This window comes from Lonchura striata, chromosome 6 (genome assembly GCF_050655825.1).
Source record: "Lonchura striata isolate lonStrDom1 chromosome 6, ASM5065582v1, whole genome shotgun sequence".
Taxonomy (NCBI): Eukaryota; Metazoa; Chordata; class Aves; order Passeriformes; family Estrildidae; genus Lonchura; species Lonchura striata.
The window spans coordinates 14,332,551-14,352,401 of NC_140708.1; the positions used below are offsets into that span (position 1 = coordinate 14,332,551).

Here is a 19,851-nt window from a genome sequence, read left to right on the forward strand (position 1 = left end):
AAAACAGGACCCAGGGAAGCAAAGAGTCCTCTGAGGGTCTTTAACTCAGCTATACTCAATTGGCTTGAATACCTGCTTTATGTGGAATATCTTTTGGTACTTTCCTGCTATTTTTTTCATTGAAGCACATGTGGATTTTGCCATTGATTAGCGCAACAGAAGTACATCAAATTGGGAAGCATGGGTCCCTTACTTGCATTAACAAAAGTTGTATGAGTTTAGCCTAAAGTAGCAGAAGGGTAATAATTGTTGTCCCACTTCATGAAGCTATTTGCTCACTTCCCTACCTTTTTTTTTTTTCTGTTGTATGTTTATTTTCCCTAGGTCTATTCAGACATTTGGATGCAAATGTGGACATAGAGAGTTCCAGAAACAGTATCAGAGGATGAAAAATGAGTGGAAGATGGCCAAAATTGCACTGATTGTCATCTTGTTTTTTGTCATTTCCTGGTCACCATACTCTGTTGTTGCTCTGGTAGCTTTTGCTGGGTAATTATAAAGAGTATCAGTAAAGCAATATCCAGTGAAAGCAGAAGATGTGGAAATGTAAAAGATAGATGAAAGTCAAAACTACTTGTCATGTTTGACGTCTGACACATGTCCAAAACATTCATGTATTTAGGAGTGATAGTCAACAAATGGGGCACATACTGACTAATTTTTTTCTTAGTTTGACATTAAGAAAATTAAAAAAAAAATAAATAAAAAGAGAGAAAGAAAACAAGAATATTATAACTGGCAACATAAACTACCATGCTAAAAATTTCTGAATGCATTCTCTATGCTAGGGTCTTTGAACTATCTGAACTTTATTTAGTACCAAAATGCTAAATAAAGCACTCCAAAAAGATCCTCCCAGGGGTTGAATCTCTTCTTTTTGTCTACTTCTTTAATCTACATCAGTATATTCTTTTTTTTTTTTTTTTTTTTTTTTGTGTTACATCAAACTGCTAAAATTCCTTACATGTATAAGCAAGTTCAAAATTAGTATATACATGTGTTGGGAGGTTTTTGATGATGGATATAAAAGATCATAAATACAAATCATCAAAGCATGTTCTTCATCTATTTAATTGTCAGCATTTCACACAGTAATTTCAACAGAAGCATGACAGTATTAAAACATGTAGCTTGACACCAGACAGTTGATACAATCCAGGCATAAGTAATGGATTGGGAATCCAGATGCCTTGTCTCTGTGTGGTTATTTCTCCCACCTTAAGATGTGAATTTTCCTGTGCTTCAGTTTGGCCTCTCTAAAATGTGTGTGACTATCTCTTTTAGGAAGGCTTATCACCAGCAAAACCTCAACTGGATGATTCCGTGTGACAGTACAAAACACTTCTCTTTGTATTTTTCAAGTCAGATAAAAAGTAGGTGTTCCTAAAATTGACACACAGCTCAAATTTATTTATGATGGAGCATTTTGGAAGACAAGGGTGATTTTTGTTACGCACCCAAGAAAGAGGCCACTGCAGGGCTTCATCTCAAACACTGCTTAGAAAGGCAGTTTCCTAAACACAGCACTTCTAAAATCTTATGTTTAAGAAGGAAAAAAATACTAAGGGAAGTGGATCCTCTCCCTTTGTATGCAGATGGGTGATTCCCAGCTGCAACAAACATTTTCTATGTGAAGGTAAACACGTTCCTCACTCAGGAACACAAACTCTTCATGTGTGCCCTAATGTTCCATTTTCTGCCAAAGGAGAACTTAGGTACTAGACATCCACTGGTGACATGTGACATGTTAGACACTGAGGAGAAGCAAGAAGACAGAGAAATGAAGCACAGCTACCTTGCAGTACTGTAAGAGACCTAAAAGAAAATCACTTAGGGGATGCTTAAGCTGACTACTATGTAGAACTGTTTCATTGTCATGTACAATTCAGCATCTGCCTTAGGAGGATCAAGTACCTGCTGAACTTGACTTCTGCTTCATGTCTCATCCTCTCAAAAATCTGAACAAATGAACAATTTTATAATTCTGCAGTATGTTAGAAATTTGCATTTCTAAATATTACTTATAAAGCCATCTGGGGAGCAACATAGCTTCTTTCAGATTTTTTCCATTTCTGAGCTATGTCTTTTAGGCAATCCTACTGTGATTTTTCAGATTAATAGACCAAGCCTGGGTTTCTTCTGGATGTGAAATTTTATTGCAAGGGACTCACATAAAATCTCGCTGCATGCTACACATGGGAGGCAGACATAGAGTCTGTGGCTATAGTTTTGGACTAAAGAAAACTCATCAGACAGAGCAACAACATATGAAAAATGAAGGAAGAACCTTAATTCCTTTAGAAAATATTTTGAATGGAGAATAGTGAGCTAGCACACAGTCATGCTCACTAATATTTTGGTCTACAGGTTGTATTTTCTGGGAATTATTAAACAGGAAAAATTAGCTTAAACATAAGGCTTTGCCACTGCTTGTTTCTGTTAGCTGAACTCTCCATCAGCCTTACCAAAGCATTGTCCCAGCTCAAGGTCAAAAATTCCATTCTAGTAAGGTCACACTGATGTTATTCAGAATATGTGAATATTTATACCTCTAATCAATATTTTTAAAGTATGATCAGTAGAAAACATGTTAAAAATAACACATGGAGAACATCCTTAACAAGGAAAAGCCTTAAGAGGTGAAATGGCATCTCAACAGGCAGCTGACAAAATGGTTCTTGTATTGCAATTGGCAAACCGTTTCCACCTCATCACAGAGTATATATATTCCCATAGTATGATGAGAAACTTCCTCACCAGGATGGTGAGGCCTTCTTGAAGGCTGACATTGTCCCTAAGTTAAATAACATGGGAATTACCACAATTCTGAATCATAGTAGTGAAGGTACTGCCAGAGAAGCCCCAAGAAAAATCATATTTCTCATAAATCCAATTAGACTGATGTTGATCTTCACAGGCAAAAGATGTAGAATTTGTTCTCTCACTCTTTTGGTACAGAACTCTTACTCTCTCTAGAGTCTTAAAGCACTGTCTTGCCACTGTTTAACTGCATAGAAAATGCAGAACTCAATAGTAAATATATGATGTGTTTGCATTACCCTAGGTATTCCCACGTCCTAACACCTTTCATGAACTCCATACCAGCTGTGATTGCCAAAGCTTCTGTCATCCATAACCCCATCATTTATGCTATCACTCACCCCAAGTACAGGTAAGTTAATTCTTACAAGTTATGTTTAATATAGCAAAGAAAATCTTAGAGTAAATTTGTCATTTTTATGTCTAGTACCTGAACTCTCCTTCACCGGCTCATTTTAACTCTGTAGGACAGCCTTGCCCTCCCCAGGAACACTCCTCAATGCCATAGAAATGTCAGTGAAATTTGTACTTGGAGCAAATTCCTGAGCAGATGGTGGTTAGAGATGTGTATGGATACTGATCTGTATTTACCTATTGCACAATAAAAGATGGAAACCTTTCCATCTCAAAGGAAAGCACCATAAATTTTTAACTGTCTTCATGAGGGGCAAACATTGGGCAGTGTTGCAAATAGCACTTTGTTACATTAACCAGGCCAGTGAGAAAGGCAATACAGTGAGTCAAACCACCTCTTCCCTATTTTGTGAATCCTCCTCATGGTTCTCAAGTCTTTCATATTTCAGGTAGTATTTCCTCTGACAGGTAAAATGAAGGGTCATTACCACTCCAAGTTCAGATGAAGGCAGTGAGATTTGGCAGATGGCAGCAATGCCACAGATAGGCTGTTGTTTCACCACTAACAATCACCTATGTAGGAACTGAATAGAAAAGAGGTGGGCAGGAATGTCTTCCTGGAGAAGGCTGGCAGGAAGAGGTAAGCAATGGCCAGAGTTTCCTATTATTGCATATGAGCAAAGTAAAACAGCAATATAAAGGCACATTCTGTACAACTCTACAGATAGCCAGCAAACAGATGTGTAAGAGAAGCTAGAATAGCTGCTTAGGGGAAGATTAAAATAATTCATTATATCGTACTTCTGCGAGGTTCAGTTTAAAGGGACAGAATTTTATTTTTGCCCTGATTAAGCTGAAAGCAGATAAAACATTGTTTTAACAGTTCCCTTCAGTTCCAAGAGTTATATTTTAATGCCTTTATCCCTGCCAAGCAATAAATTTGAGTTTGGCAGAACACTGTGAATAAGTGATCTTGCAGGGTGATTGTATATGAGAGACCTGATATCTGGAAAACTCTTCTTGTACCCAGTAATTTTCCAGTCTATGCAGCATTAGTTCATCTCTCTGAAAAAATGCATTGTTTATGATGATTGAATTTTTGTGCTAACAGTAAAAAATCTGACTGTTTCTACCTCTTATCCATTAGAAAAGCCATTGCAACATATGTTCCTTGCCTTGGACCCCTACTGAGAGTTTCTCCTAAAGACTCACGGTCCTTCAGCAGTTACCACTCCTCCAGACGAGCGACTGTAAGCAGCCAGTCTTCTGAGATAAGTGGGCTGCAGAAAAGAAAAAGGAGACTGTCTTCTCTCTCTGACAGTGAATCAGTAAGGGAGACACTTGCCATACACCATTTTTAATTGCAAAGCAATTTATTTTCATAGAGTCCTTCCAAGTGGTAGATTCTTTAGATGAAATGTATTATGGTGCTTGTTATAAAAGCTCCAGAGAAAGTGAAGGGACAAAGCAAAATTAAAGACAGAAGGCTACATGTAAAAGCAGAATGTAGATAATTTTCTTCTTGATGGTCGGTGACACTGAAGGAAAAGTGGAAAGATGGAACAGGAATTTTAGAAAGTAAAGTGTTACCAATACTATAAGTAATAATAAAGGTAGCATAGAGCTTAGTTGGAAGTCTGATCATACTTTTAGGCTGTGCTTGTCTCACCACAGATTTGCAGTCTGGACAGAGAAAATAGAAACTGCTAGTAAGAAAATAGCTCTCTAGTGAAAGCAAGGTTGTAATGAAATAAGATAATGCTTTCTGAAAATGGGATGTATTTGGAAACATATTAATCATCAGATTTAGACAAATCAGTAAATCCATTACAGAATCTTTCTCACAGAAGACCTCAACAGCTTGCTGCTGACAATCTAAGTGGAACCAAATGTTTTACACAGCAGCTGAAAACAGGGCAAGTATTTGGCACCCAGGCTGCCTCCTGTAACTCAAAGTTATATTACTAACTAAATAGGCATATTAGTTCATTGCAGTAGTTTCAAACTAAATTTCTAAATAACTGAAAGGAAAATAAAATTCTTGGCAGTTCTTTTTCAGTCAGGATAATAATTGTATCTAATCCAGCCAAGCACTGAATTCTGACAGGTGTTTTTAACAGTGACATTGCAATTTCTTTGCCCTCTCTGTTCTTTTGATTTCCCGGTCCAATCAAAATGAAATACTTCTGGCTGGTAGCCTCCAGTCAGGTGGATGGTTTTAAAACTGGTGAATAGCAAGGGAACATCTTTATATTGCATCTCTTACACTGCAAATCTTGATTCTTAAAAAAAACAACAGACTCCCTCATTAACACTGTTTTGTTTTCCCAATAACTGGAACAAAGTTTATAAACCCAGGACTTTTTACTGAAACAAAATATTCCTAAAGCACTGGTTCTGCAGTCCTGAGACATTTCCTTCTATTTATTTCTGCTTCCACCCAAACCACTTTGGAAACATTGGCCCTAATTCCTCCAAACACCTGTGCTTCCTAAGTGGGTAGTGCTGTGGAAACACTGTCTCCTTGGAGCTACAAGAGGCATCAGAGAAGTTTCAACAGTAGATTGTAATAGAACACTATTTCCTTTCAAATTTTCTAGTGCATCCTGTGGAGGAAAAAAAAAGTAAGCTGAATTTTAGAAGCAACAGACTAGATAGTTTTATTTGTACTTCTTATAAGTAGACATTTTATGAAATTAAATATGGCAGAACTTTTATGAAATGTCTTTTATACAATGCCTGTCTCTTTTATGATTTCTCTCTAGGTAAAACTGGGGCAAACTGGATGAAAGTCTAAGGGACCTAGAGTGATTTTTTTGTTGTATTAATTTTAGGGCTGTACTGAAACAGAAACTGATACTCCCAGTATGTTCTCCAGACTTGCCAGAAGACAAATTTCCTACAAAACAGATAAAGACACAACTCAGACTAGTGACATAAGAGCCAAACTGACAAGCCAGGATTGTGGGAAGGTAACAGACTGTGTAATACCTATATTCTCTAAGAACTGACAAGTTAACAAATCTGCACATTGTATCATAATTAATCATGAAGGTTCCTGCCAAGAACATGCGGATAACCTATGAGTTAACACAGTGAATAATGACTTAGAGGCTGTAAAAGGTCATCAGCTTTTTATTCCCACCCTGGTTCATTATTCAGCTGCTTCATTGCATTCCTGCTGCTGTTTTAGAGAACTTAACATGTGAATGGAGAGTTGTCTTGTGTTTGGTTTCAAGTGTGGATTTAGTAATATTTGTCTGTCACTGTCCAAATTACTTGATTTATCTTGGTTGTCCCACCATTTGTTACCAAAAGAACAAATATGGTAAGATGTAAAAAACAAGGCTAACTTTAATATATCACTGCTTTTCAGTCAGTCCTCTGTTGTCCCCTTTTTACCCTATGTATTTTGCATGTGTCAGATATTGTGACATACCTTTATGCTATTTACATCTGTCTTATCTGTGTTCATTTTTCAGACAGTTGTAGATGCTGATGACATATTGATGGTGGAACTGAATGTCACAGAGTACATGGCTACACCTACTGTAAGAACTATTCTTTTAATATTTGGCAACAAAAACTAATGACAATCCCAGTCCCTAAGCACAAATTAAGTTGGTTTTGAGAGGCAAAAATTACACAATATTCCCAGAACAGTGCAGAAAACATGACCACAAAGGGTAGGCCATTGCTGAAACTAAGCAGAAGGAAAACATAAGTATTACAGGATTCTTCTAAAGTTCAGCTTCTTCCAGGAACCTGAATATTTTCTTGATTTTAGTAAGTCTTCTAATGAGGTCTGTGATTTCCTTAGTGGAGCATGGAAGCATTAACTTTGTGCCATCTTTATATTAATGATGTATATGCTAAGCTGAGGCAGCCATTCTGATGGCTCATACTTCTGAGATAGCCTTAGTCCTATGGCAAGTACTGCTGTATGAAGTGATGTTGTTAACTATTAATGTTCTATTTTGGGTTGCAGCAAACATCTAAAACATGCAGCTTGGAGGAAATCAAGGTCAGTTTTTTAAATACGTCATGTCACCTATTCAATGAGATGTTGTCTGTTGCATTAGTGTCTGTTTGTTCTTCATCTAATACAGCTACAGCATATGGGTAAAAATATCTGACATCTCTCACAAGTAAGTCAACTTGCCTTAATTCTCAGCAGACATGGAAATAAAAGCAAAGAGTTGACAAGGCAGACTAACCCAAGTTTAATACAATCCCCTTAAATTGTCTCCTTATTATTAGCAATGATCCTTATGAGCTATGGTGAGCCTCATCCTAACTGATTTTTTGGTACTGTGCAAGTGACAACTAATGCTACTTATTATCAAAAAATGCTAGTTAATCTTTCCCTCATTTTTTACCTCATTATGTAGTTTGCTTCCCCCTTCAAATTATCCATGCTGTTAACACTACATTACATTACATTTTACAGTACCTCTTGCCCAATGACCCTAAGTAGTCCCTCTTTATGGAGAAACTCTTTACCTGATCAAATTCATAGGCTGTCTGAGCATATTCACAGTATTTCTGTTCATAGTTGAATGGGCTGTCATTAGCCTGGTCTTTCTTCAAGCAGACCAGCACTTAAGTAGCAAATGCAAAGTCTTTAAAGCTTTAGCACATTAGCTTGTTTAACAGGTGGGGGTTTTTTTCATAAGTTATTAATTAAATATTAAACAAGTGTTCAGATCTACTTTTCCCTCCATCATTTAAGTCTGCTTTTCAGTCAGCCTTGGGGAGTAGCAAAGTGCTAAATATATGTCATTTTTTTATAGATGATTCAATGGGATCTCCTTGTAGATGTTTGTGTTGTCCATTTCTTGTAAATCTTTGCATCCTTTAGAAAAGTGAAAGCCTGAACAGCATTGGACAAAGAAGAGAGTTTCACCAGGGATCATCTTCAGCCCAGATACCCAGTATTACAATAACATGCAGCAGTGTCCAAGGAGTAGAGCTGCCTTCTAGATACAACTCCGGTTTCCTGTACCCTAAATCCAGCAGTCACAAGCAGAACAAGAAGTCCAGCAGTTAAGTGAGTGGTGCAAGCCAGAATATCACCTTAACCAACAGCTCTGGAACAGCTGTGGACTGGCTGAATCCAGAATACCTTCCTAGATTGGTCTGAAATGCTCCTACAATGACACAATACAAGACAAGCAAGGATAAAAACACGAGGAGTGATGATTTCAACATCAGAACTCTCTCCAGGGGATGACATCTTCACCTGAGTCACACTGTAATTTTAATATTTCTTCTTTATGCAGCTCATGAAGACATTTATTTCATTTGGATTTTACTCTGCTTACATACATTCCCATCACTGCACAGACCTTATCTAGAAACCTTCTAGGATTAACCGAAGAGGGAAGGGAAGTATAATATTCAAAACTGGCTTTGTTCACTTAGTATATTAACTTCAAAGCTATGACAGAGCTAAAGCTGAGAAATTTGTGGGGAAATGTACATTGCTTCCTGAAGATGCTTTCTTAATTATTGTGAAGTTTCTCAACCAAATGTAAACTTAATTACACAGTTAGTGCCCCCTTCTCTCGTTAATGACACATTTGACCTCATTTTATTCTACAATCCAATGGAAGGCAATGCACTTTACCATAGTTTGATGTTTTGTGTCTTTATTTTAATTTCTGAGACAGGGAAAGAGAAAGGAGTAACACTTGAGGAAAAGGCTATGGTCCTTTCCATACTTAGCTTATTTTCCAACAGTGACTTAAGAGATGATTTTAACCCATTCTCAGCTAACTTCCACAGAGCTACAGGAGATTATTATGAAACTCCTTCTGACTTTACTTTAGCAGGTTTCATGAGAAGAATGCAGAATACAAAGCAATGTTTGTACTGAAATGTCTTATGGGTAAGTCAATACATCTGCTTTCTGATACTTCAAAGTTGTTTACTTTTTGATGTGCTTTTCAAAAATAAACGTTGGGAGGAGAAAGTTTAGTTCCCTAAAAATAGTTGTTCTAGAGATGTATGAAATCCATATAATTCCCTCTTTGACATTTCCATTTTCCCCTTCTCTAAACAGTAGCATTTGTATAGCTGAGGGTTTTCTTCCACAGTGATTAAATCCACAAGATTGTACTTCTTTCCCCTGAAAGGAAAGGGAAAGAGTTCTATCAATACTGACTTTCAGCTTTTCCCCGGTGTCTCTCCTAGTGCGTAAGAAGAAGTGAACAATATTCATTTGCAATTCATAGCAGTCAGTCGAAAGTGGGGCTGAGCCAAAAAGAACAGGGCACAAAGCATTATTGTAACAGTTCTTCCCCATAGGCCCTCCAGCAGTTTTTCGTTGCAATAGTGGAGGGAACCCAGCAAGGCATTTTGTCCTAAGTAAATCAGTTCTTCCCTATGTCATATGAGAAAAAGCCATAAAATCAATAAAAATGTAATGAACTTACTATTTTGAGGGGAAAAATCAGTGGGTTCCAGAAGGTCTGGGGCATTGTTTTGAAGTAAACTACTGGAAACTTAGGTCAAACTGAGGTTTATTAAAAGGACGGTTATTAAAACTAAAAATTAAGGTGATAATGACTTCTGCAGCAGACAAATCATGGAAAAAATGAGGCATTCAGGCTAGTAATAAATTCCTAAAAGAAACACACTGTTCAAAATCCACAGTGTTTTTATGTAAATGAAATCATAGTCATCAGAGATGGAAAGGAGCTGTTACAGTCTCTCCCTTCACCTACCACAACAGGATATTGTCTCCCAGCAGAGGACAATATTAAACTGATAATATATACAGCTAGCAATAAGGAGAAAGAAGAGAGAAAACATCTTCAAACAGGAAGTGTGTTCAAAGATATTCCTTAAGTCTAAGGAGTTCTACTACAACTTATTGCTGAGGCTTTTAAAAATATTTAAAAGCATAAAACATGTAATTCTTTCTTTGTCATAAAGGCCGTTGACACTACTGAGAGATGGGAAGAAACATTAGCAAATGCTGCCTGTTTCATATAGATCACAAAAGACTGAATCTGTCAGGAAAATAGGTCTAACTCACATGTACTGTTTGATGTGTTAACAAAGAGTGTATGATATGTGTCACTAATAGCTAGATCCTTTGCTCCAGTTATGATTTTGTTCCAAGCAATATTCAAGACTGCACTCTGCACTCTTTTGCATTCCCTTCCATTTTTAGAGGGTATAAAAAGAATTCTTCCCTAGCTAGGAGAGCTTTACGAATCCACAGCATGTTGTTCTCTGTATCCTTCAACTCCAACATGTATTAGAGATTAGTTTGTATCTATAAAAAGAACTACAGCTGTTCATGCTCATCTACTTACAAGAGACTTGTAAAGCATATATTAATTAGGGAGAAATTGTTTGTGAGCACTTCAAAACCCTTGTGTGTACTCTGTGTAGCTAACAGCTTTGCCTTCCTTCACCTCTGCTATGTCTATAAAAATCATACAGGGGAAAGCCTACAAAATTCATCTCATCTGAATATCTCTACAACTGGTTCCACACTGTAACCCCTGCGGCATTTGGAATAAATCATTATTAGTTCATATTTCATCTCATCCTAGCAGATTTATTTGTGTCCTGTATCCTCCACTTGGCAGCCATTCTCTTGGTTGTGCTGTCTCTTTACACCCTTCAACACAGATGACTGATTGGATTAAAATAATTTAGGACTGAGATGATTCACGTTTCACTTAAAGTCAACTGCACAGACTGTTCTGCAGAGACTGCCTGTAGTTTACCATGCACTTGGACATGTTCCAGTGACTTGGAGTGTGACAGGACTAGGGCAAATCTGAGACACTTCCCTCTGGCCTTTTGTACTCCAGCAGCTGTTCATAGAGCAGGCTGCTGGCAAAAGCAATGGTAAGCAGTGATGGGAGTTAACACACAAGCTTTGCCCTTTCATGGGGGCACAAACTCAGGCTTGGTTCACCAGTGAAACTGTTTGGTCTGATCATTCAAGCAATTCTGCAAAACTACTGAGCAATGGGTCACTACTGCTGGACCTGCAAAGGACGTGCCAAGAGACACTGTAATGAATGGCTGCTGCAGGCCAAGACTCAAGGACTGCATAAGGCAGCAGCCACACATTGCTAATCTTTCCAATTTTCACATACAACCAGGATCTTACCCCCCATGTTTTCCAGCTTATGATCACATTCCATGCTTTTGGAAACTTTTTTACACTCACCACTGAACTAAAAAGTGTCATTATAGAATATGACAATGAGTATTGACATTTGACACATTCTCAAGTAAGACAGAATGCACAGGACTTGCCTTGAAGTCATATGCAAAACCCACAGCAAGCTTGACATTCAGAAATAAACAGACACCTCCAATGCTTTTTTGGGTGTTTCTAGAGCTTCAGGGTGTAACATGGGTAAGTCACCATTCCCACATGTGCCCATTTTCCTCAGGGTGCTTGGTGCCATTTTTTCCATAGGCCATCCCAAGAAGTCCCCTCATCCTCTGATCCCTCAGTGAAAGGCACTGCTGTCCCAGTAACTCTGACAGGGCACCTGTCTGTCTCTGCTGCTGAAACCCCTGCTGGTGGTGTTTATCTGCAATGCACTGTTAGTATCACACAATGGTATTTCAGTGGCCGGTAACAAGTATCTGTTGAAACACATGTGTTTATAACCTTGGAGTTACTAATGTCATAGGAAGGTTATAAAGAGGTCTATATAAAAGCTTAGGATTTTTTTGCTTTGGTTTGGTTTTGGGGGGATTTTTGTGTGGTTTTTTTTGGTGGGGAGAATTGGGTTGGAGTGGTTCTTTGGTAGTTTTTTGGGTTTTTTGTTTTGTTTTGTTTTGTTTTTCTCCTTTTTAAACTTAGACACATATATTTATGTATATTTAGTACCAAAGATATTTTCAGTCACTTTCAGGAAAATCTTAACCAGCCCTTGCCAAAGAGACTTTATTGGGAGGACCTTTTTAAGATCCACTTTAATTTGGCTTACTGCAATCCATCCACAGTCATAATCCACCAGATCTATGACTCAGAAGCACAGCAAAAATGGCTTAAGTAGGTCTTCTGTTGCTGACTGTTACTTGGAGGATAGGTAGAATGTGTAACTTGATCAGGCTTGAGTCAAGCCTTAGGCATGGTGTAGAGCAGAGAGAGCTGCAGCTCTGGTTAAGCTGTGCCAGTGCACAGATATAACCTGAGAGTAAAGCTCATCATGCACATAAAAAATTAAACATGATACCTATGTAAATAACTTGGTAAGGGGAATTTTTGTCGAGTGTGTTTTATTCACGATGAAAAAGCAAAGCCATTGCTCATTTCTCTCAACATTTACACTATCCAGTGACTTCCACAAGTGTCCAAGAAGATGGTTTGGAAACAGACACACAAATCTGAGACTACATCATTGTATAGCACACAGTCTCCAATGTAAAGTTCTGTAGAGGAACATTTCCTGGATAGGCTGTGGGACACTTATGGGCATACTTACAATTTCTACAATGTTTTCCACTGACTGGAAAAATAAAAAGGAAAATTTATACCCTTCCACACAGTGCTATGCCTGAAAGGTTACAAAGAAAGTGACTGTACCTCTAATGTAAGAACATTTCCTCCAAAAGCCTCAGTACTTCAAAAATGTATTAAACACCCCTAGATGCACCCTTTGCTGTAAAACTGGTAAAACTGCTTTCTTATTAAGTTTTTCAGATGCCTAAAGTTAATCATATGCATAAATACTTACACAACCCCTCAGGACACAAGTGAAATGACAGAGTTAAGGGCATGTTAGGTCAGTACTAAAAGTTAGTGAATTTTTAAAATATTTTTCAAGACTAGTATTTGCTGCTAACACCATGGAATTTTGAGGAAATCAGTTATCATCATTACATTAATTTTTTCTAAGTTTCAGATTTTTTAAAGCCAAAGCTGATACTGATAGCTGAGTTGCAATATTGATTCAATGTAGAAAGCAGCGAGCATTTTGCTATATCAAACCCTTACCAAGAGGAGGAATGACAGTCCTGAAAAAATGAATACAAGTTTGTATCGGAAGTTCAAGATTCTATTTTTTCTTTTTTCCATGTTTTCTGTGTGACTTTGGGAAAATTACCTGATCTTCCTATATCTATATGTTTCTGCCTATGAAATAGAGACAATATGTTCTTCATTATCATGTGGCTACTCTCAACTAGCTTTTACAGTTTGTTCCAAGGTTCACAATTGGAAATAAAATTTATTTTTTCCATTTATTTTATTCATATTTTCTTCCTCTACTGTACAGTTATCAAAACATCTAAACTACACTATCACATATGAAAGACAGATTGTTACTGAAAGGGATAAGGAATGCATAGGCATTCTTTTACTCAACAGAAATGATTTACACATGTCCACCACACAGAGTTCAGTTGTTGTTTACAGGTAACATGAGTGAAGTAGAATCAGGCATTTTACTGTTAAGTTGTAACTAAGAAAAATAGGTAGCATGCAATTGTGTACACATTTTTGATCAAAAGCCCTGTATGAAATCTAAAGGTTTGTCCGTTGAAGCGAGCAAAGTCAAGGTGCTACAACTGTTTCTAGGGTTTTCTGCTCTTTTAACAGGGCAGAAATTGCTCATGGAAGAAGGGAATTCTTGCCCAGCAGCGTTATCCAGGAAACAAGGGTAACATAACCTGGGTGAAGCATTACAAAATCAAACCAACAAGATTACCACAAGCTTCCCTGAATGTTGTCTAGAATGAAAATCAGTGAACACTGTATGGTTTAGCCGGCTCCAAACATCAGATAATTGTTTTTGCCCTGTCCAGACACGAGTTACACTTTCAGAACCAACTTCTCTTTTCATGCACAAAAGAGCTCCATTAATATAAAAGGATTTAAAATAGGACAATTCATCAAAGCTTGAACTCCAAGACCTGTTAAGAATAAAGTGATGCTCACCATGAAAGGAAGGAAAGAAGGCAAGAATAAGACTATACTCTTAAAAACTTATAGAAGCATTTCTAGTGGCTGGAGCATGTGGCTATTACCACAGCATGCCAGAATCTCTAAGGTAACTGTCCAGTGCTGACCTGTGACTTCGAGCAAATCAATTCTTATCAGTGTCCCAGCAGTATTAACATACACCAGACTGTTCATGGTTGTAACACATAACCATAGAATTGAACATATGATAATGTTTTCAGTAATACCTCTTCCCTTATTTGTCTATATTAGATATACTATACAAGTTCACCTTTAAAGAAAAAAGAAAAGAAGAAAGATTTAAAAACAAAGAAAAATTGGGGATTTTTTGACAAAAAGTTTCAGATCTAAACTAACAAGTTCTTTCCCAGTGCGACTGCTCACCTTCATGCTCTTGTGCAGACTGCAGAAATCTGCTTAGCTCAGCCCACATCTCCTCAAGATTCTTCTCATTTTCCCTTCTCATTTTCCCTGCTAAAAAATAGCTGTTTGTCCCCTCATTTCCCGTTCAAACCCTGATCTCTTGATCAGGACTCTGCTCCCTCCTACCTGCCAGGTTCTGTAGTCGAGCATTCCTTGACACTCATCCCATGGACACTCCTGCTTTCAAGCCCTCCCAGCAGTATCACCATCTTCTTCTAATTTTTAGTAGTTCACACTTCTAGAGCCCCCTTCCAAACAGCCCCACTGTCAGGTGGCAAAACCAGCATTAATTAAACACACCTCCCTCCTGGCTTTTAAAGGAACTATTTATGCTTCCACCTTAACATGTAAACAGATGGAGCCTGGGCTTATAATAACCCTCCAACAGTGATTTAAAAATACGAATCCTTTTGATGCTGCTGTTCTCAGCTGAAGCCTCTGAGTAACAGAAGCACATGGCAGAACCCTTAATGTGTATTGATAGATCTTATTCAAAGTGCTATTTTCCAGATGCACTTGTTAAAACTCACTTTCTGCTGCTGCTCAGTGAAGTAAGAAGAGAACTTAATCTGATGAAGGACAGAGTTGGGGTAGCAGCATCAGGCAGATTGGTGGTTCATCACATTCACTGCATGGATTCCTTTTGAAAATCATTCCCCTGAAAAAGAAAAAGCCACACCAGCTTTTCAGGTTCAGGATCATTATGTTCAGTTAGATGAGAAGTTTCACACAGAAAGAGCTGCTCTTTCAAACTGTATTGGTAGACTATGACCAAAGGCAAAAGAAGGAAATAAAACACAATTCATGATACCTCCAAAAATGTTGAAAAACAGTAACTTCATATGAAACAGGCATTTTATCTTTGTATTTGTGGGCCAGAAAAGGGACTCAGGGTTACCATCTTGTGCCAGATTTCTCCTTGCTCCTTTCACTGAATCCTTGATTTTCCTCACATGCAGGAGCCAGACCATAATGATTCTAGAGACAAGACTAGGGAGGCCACAGCAGATGTTACAGAGCTGCACCTTGCAGCTTCCCTTCATTGTGCTGTTTCTGAAAGAGTCCCATCACAGCTGACCCTGCTCCATTTTTACTGGGTCACAGTACAAAGACGACTGCTTCTCAGAGCAGCTCATGAGCATGGCAACAGAGTGAGCTGCCTGAATTGCAGCTTGTAAAAATAAAATTACTGCAGGAGTTTTCAAAATAACACAGCTGACTGTCCAGTGTCACTAGAAACCATTTCTGGGAAACCCAGGATTTGGGGTTTAGGATCAGGGCATTTCTTTAGCCAAAAGATGATCAAAGCCAGACGTCTTACCAGAACAGCCATACTGGAATGGCATGATAGCAGTAAAGACTTACAGCAAAAGGATTTTGAGAATTCAGCCATACAAGGTGGATCCTGATAGGAATTGGGTTTCTCATCCACTACTTAAGGGGAATTCTCTGAACAGAAAATCATGGTAATTAAACAACTTCATGAGGAACATAAATCAATTCTGAATCTTTCAGTTAAAAACCAAAAAGTCCAGTGGCAATAAAGCAACATCCTCTACTGGCACTTTGTGTCTTTGTGACTATTCGCTTAAGACTTTCACAATACTAGTATTTATTCTCCAGTTTTTTATTTCAGGACTGGAGATAGAAATTTGAAAAAGGATTCTGGTGGTCCAAAGGACATTCAATTGAACTTCAAGAGTTGTCAGTCTTTGGAATTCCCAAATGTGACACTCACAGCTATTACATATCCAGAGGAAGTTACACCACAGTACACTCAAAATGGTTGATTTGACAAGGGAAGAGGACCCTGTAATGTTTCTGTTTCAACATGTGACTAACTTGCAGGCACTTGTATTTCTCTGCTTCCTCCTTCCAAGACCCAGTGGCTTGGTTCCAGCAGAATTATTTGACTTCAGTAAAATTTGACTGTTACTAGTTTACTTGATCTAAACTTGAAAGAGCTCATAAGAGGAAAAAAGCTCATCACTGAAACTTTTATTCTGTTCTCTCTACAATGTATATCCAGCATGTAAAGGAAAGGGCTGAAGAACAAAATAATAGAAATGGAATAAAGAATAAGACATTCCTGTTGACTTGTCTGGGAGTTCTATTCTTGCACTGTTTTAAATAATGGAGGAATTGAAACAGATTATGTATACAATAGGATCCTGAATTTGTATCACACTTGTCCTCCCAGAGCCCACTGGCTCTGGAAAGCTTGGAAAGTCGGAAAGCTTGGCTGGCCCTAAACAAACTTTGAATTACTGAAACTGCCAATAAAGCTACAAAATAAATTTATTTTACCTATTGGGATTGTACAGATATAGTCTAGAACATTTTGTTGACATGGTGTGCCTTTCTTTATTAGTCTTTTGATCTTCTTACTGCCTGAAAACATTGTGCAAGGACAGAGCTGATTGCTCAGTTACCATCTAGTGAGCTGTATATTTAGCACCTGACCATCGAGATAGTCTTGATCTTTCTTCAAGGTTGGGCACCAAGATGTCAGAAAGAAGAAAAACATATACCAGCACTCAGGCTCCAGCAGCAGCTAAGTTAAACATAGCTCACAGTTTCCTCAGCAAAATTTATCCCAGTTTTCAGACATCCCAATGAAAACTGCTTCAATAAATCAATGGGCTCAACTGAAAAAATCATCAGCTCAAGGCACCAAGCAATCAAACTGAACGACTGCTGACACTGCTTTGTGGTAAGTATCAGGTAATTCTGAGTCAGAGTAGGGCATTAACTCCTTCTGTGCATTGGGTAATTCAATTTAGTGCAGTACGAAAAATTATCTGTAAAAGGTCATATCATTTACTCTTGAAGTGCTGCAAGGCAAATTCAAGAAGGTTCTTCATACTCAAACAGAAGATTAACAGTGCCTGTTTTAAGAAAGATGCAATGTTGGATTAATCAATATGCAATGGAGAGATGCTGAGAAATACCAAAGGAACAAATGGGAGGAGATTCACTTTTCCCTTTGTATAAAGGGCCTGAATTTACAGCTGCGTATTTACAGTTGAGCAATGAGTTAGAATTAAGAGGTCAACATTTATTTAGCCAAACTAACTGAAAATATTAAGTTTTAGGAGAACTCTTGCTTTTCTTCTATCTAAAATCAATGCACAAGACATTCGTTCTGGCATTTTGGGGCCAGATTAGCCCAAATTTAGCACAAAAGTGGTGAGGGTTATAAGTCAAGCATCATTTCTGGGGTTCATCCTGTTGACAGTTCCTCTTGAATTACCTACTCCCATAACTCTTTTTTCATCCTGTACCAGCAATATTATGCTAATAATATAGATAGGGAAATGACAGGAACAGTCCAAGGAGGTTATCATGTAGACAGCCTTCTTTTTCATCTTTGAGCAACAGTCCAGAATTGCAATTCTCGATGTTCTATTGAACTGTATGTAGCAGCTTTACATTTTGATTATTTTGTTTGCATGTTTGGTTGCTCTTATATGTGGGCAACACTAGGAAGCCTGCAAAATTATTAAGGTAAGACTGAAAATAGGAATGATGAATCTCTATCTTACAATGATAAAATTACTAAAGTAAAGTCACTAGAAATATGATCCTCATCTGAGCTGTGCTTGCTACACAGCTACATTCCTAAGATTTTCTGCAAACAAAAATAATTTTGGAGATCCAAAGTATTAGATTCCTTTGGCAGCTTTTTTGCCAATGCCAGAAGACAATCCCACATGAATCAGACTGTTAACTGGACATATCTAAAGTCCTAACTTTAAATAAATTCCTTCTAGTCTTTTGTGAGAAGGAAATTGAAAACTCTGAGTTGTTTTGTAAATTGAGTATTTATTCGCCAGTGACAGAAGGAACAAACCAATGACTCTCCTGTCCCTTTATACAGCATGTGCAAAGAACTGGGAAAAACAGAACTGCTAAGCAATCACGAATGGAATAGCCTCATTTACTGGATCTGTTACAGTTTGGGTAAATGACAGTGGAAATGCAGGCCAGGTCTGCACTCCTCTGAATGCCAGCGCTTCTGCCTGAACAGTCACATCAGTGTTGCCACAGATAAATAACACCTACACAGCCCATCCAAACCAAAGGCAGCATCTTTTTCCCAGTTACTTGTTCCTCAGCAGGGGCTCACAGAAAGCCACACTCATCACTAGTTTATTTCTGAGCTCAGAACCCCTTCAGCCGGGCAGGGAATGAGATGACATATCAAAAGCATTATCCCAGGAGAAAGCATATCCATACTTTGTGCTGCAATGTCTGTACTTTATTTGATAATTTTCCTAATATCATTGGTGAGGAGCCTCTCAGTACCTGAGGAAGCCAGCCTTGTTGAATAGCAGTCATTCTTTTAAGTGTCCATCCGGGGGTGTTGCACCTTCAGTTTACAATTACTGCAACTAAACTGCCCAGACAGCTGACTGAAGTACCTGATAAACCTTATGAAACCCTACTGCGGGAAAATGAGGGGCCTATTTACAAGAAAAACAATGTTTCTGAGACTGATCTGAGGCTAAACAGCTGATGAAACAGTCTGGAAGATCAGATTGTGATTGGAAGAAAGGATAAAAGAAAAGGAGAAACACTTGCAGAAAACTAGCCCTTGACAGAACTATCTGAATTTCCCAGTAAAGGATATTGACCAGGCTGGAATGAAATTCATGGGTCAAAAGCAAATCACACTGAGTCACTGAGGAAAACAGACAGCTAAATCTACCAGTAAGCTACTTTCCAGAAAGCAAATAGGATTGTTTGCACAAGATGGCCCAGTCAGTGTAGCCTCATCTCTCAGCTTTTCGTAATAAGTGGTGACCCCAAAGGTGTTTCAGGGAACTATTCCAAGGCTGTATTTCTGAAACATCTTTTAAAATATGTGTTTAATATTAGTGCCTTCTAGAAAAATGGGACAGAGGATTTTGTCCCTCCAAATGACAGGCACAGGTTTCTAGGAACAAGCCTGCAGGCTCTTTCAGAGAGCGCTGAGCTCTCATACTTTCAAGTTCCTCAGCTTTGAGCGACCTATGGAGAAACACGCAAGCTTGTGTATTTCATCCAGTTTCAAACAAAAACAAAGTCTGAAGCAAAACTGATCCACCACTCATCAGAACAGGATTATTGGCCACTTCCCAGTCATCCTTGCTGATACTTTTACAGGGAGCAGAAAATCAGGTTATTGAAGGCCTTGAAAAGGTTCAGGTGGAAGTTCTTAAATCTAAATACGATTTTTTCTATCACACATAGAATGGGATAATCTAACAGAACATCATTAAATAAGCATAATTTCCCACCATCTGGATCATGTTTTCCAGCCT

General features: G+C 38.1%; 2 protein-coding genes across 9 annotated transcripts in view; one reads left to right on the forward strand and one right to left on the reverse strand.

Annotated features, from left to right (window-relative positions):
• Positions 1-10,726, forward strand: part of OPN4 (opsin 4) — a 45,577-nt gene extending 34,851 nt beyond the window's left edge. For all 8 annotated transcript variants that reach the window (XM_085583307.1, XM_085583305.1, XM_085583302.1 and 5 more), the window contains 7 exons: positions 325-489; positions 3,065-3,172; positions 4,322-4,502; positions 6,009-6,146; positions 6,657-6,725; positions 7,163-7,198; positions 8,036-10,726. In XM_085583307.1, coding sequence (XP_085439433.1) covers positions 325-489; positions 3,065-3,172; positions 4,322-4,502; positions 6,009-6,146; positions 6,657-6,725; positions 7,163-7,198; positions 8,036-8,224 — 886 coding nt within the window. In that variant the 3' untranslated portion in view covers positions 8,225-10,726. The remainder of the gene's footprint in view (positions 1-324; positions 490-3,064; positions 3,173-4,321; positions 4,503-6,008; positions 6,147-6,656; positions 6,726-7,162; positions 7,199-8,035) is intronic.
• The window catches only part of WAPL (WAPL cohesin release factor), a 136,116-nt gene that overhangs the window by 114,035 nt on the left and 2,230 nt on the right, over positions 1-19,851 (reverse strand). The window contains exon 2 of the mRNA XM_021536198.4: positions 15,076-15,203. The gene's annotated coding sequence lies outside the window, so the exon portion shown is untranslated. The remainder of the gene's footprint in view (positions 1-15,075; positions 15,204-19,851) is intronic.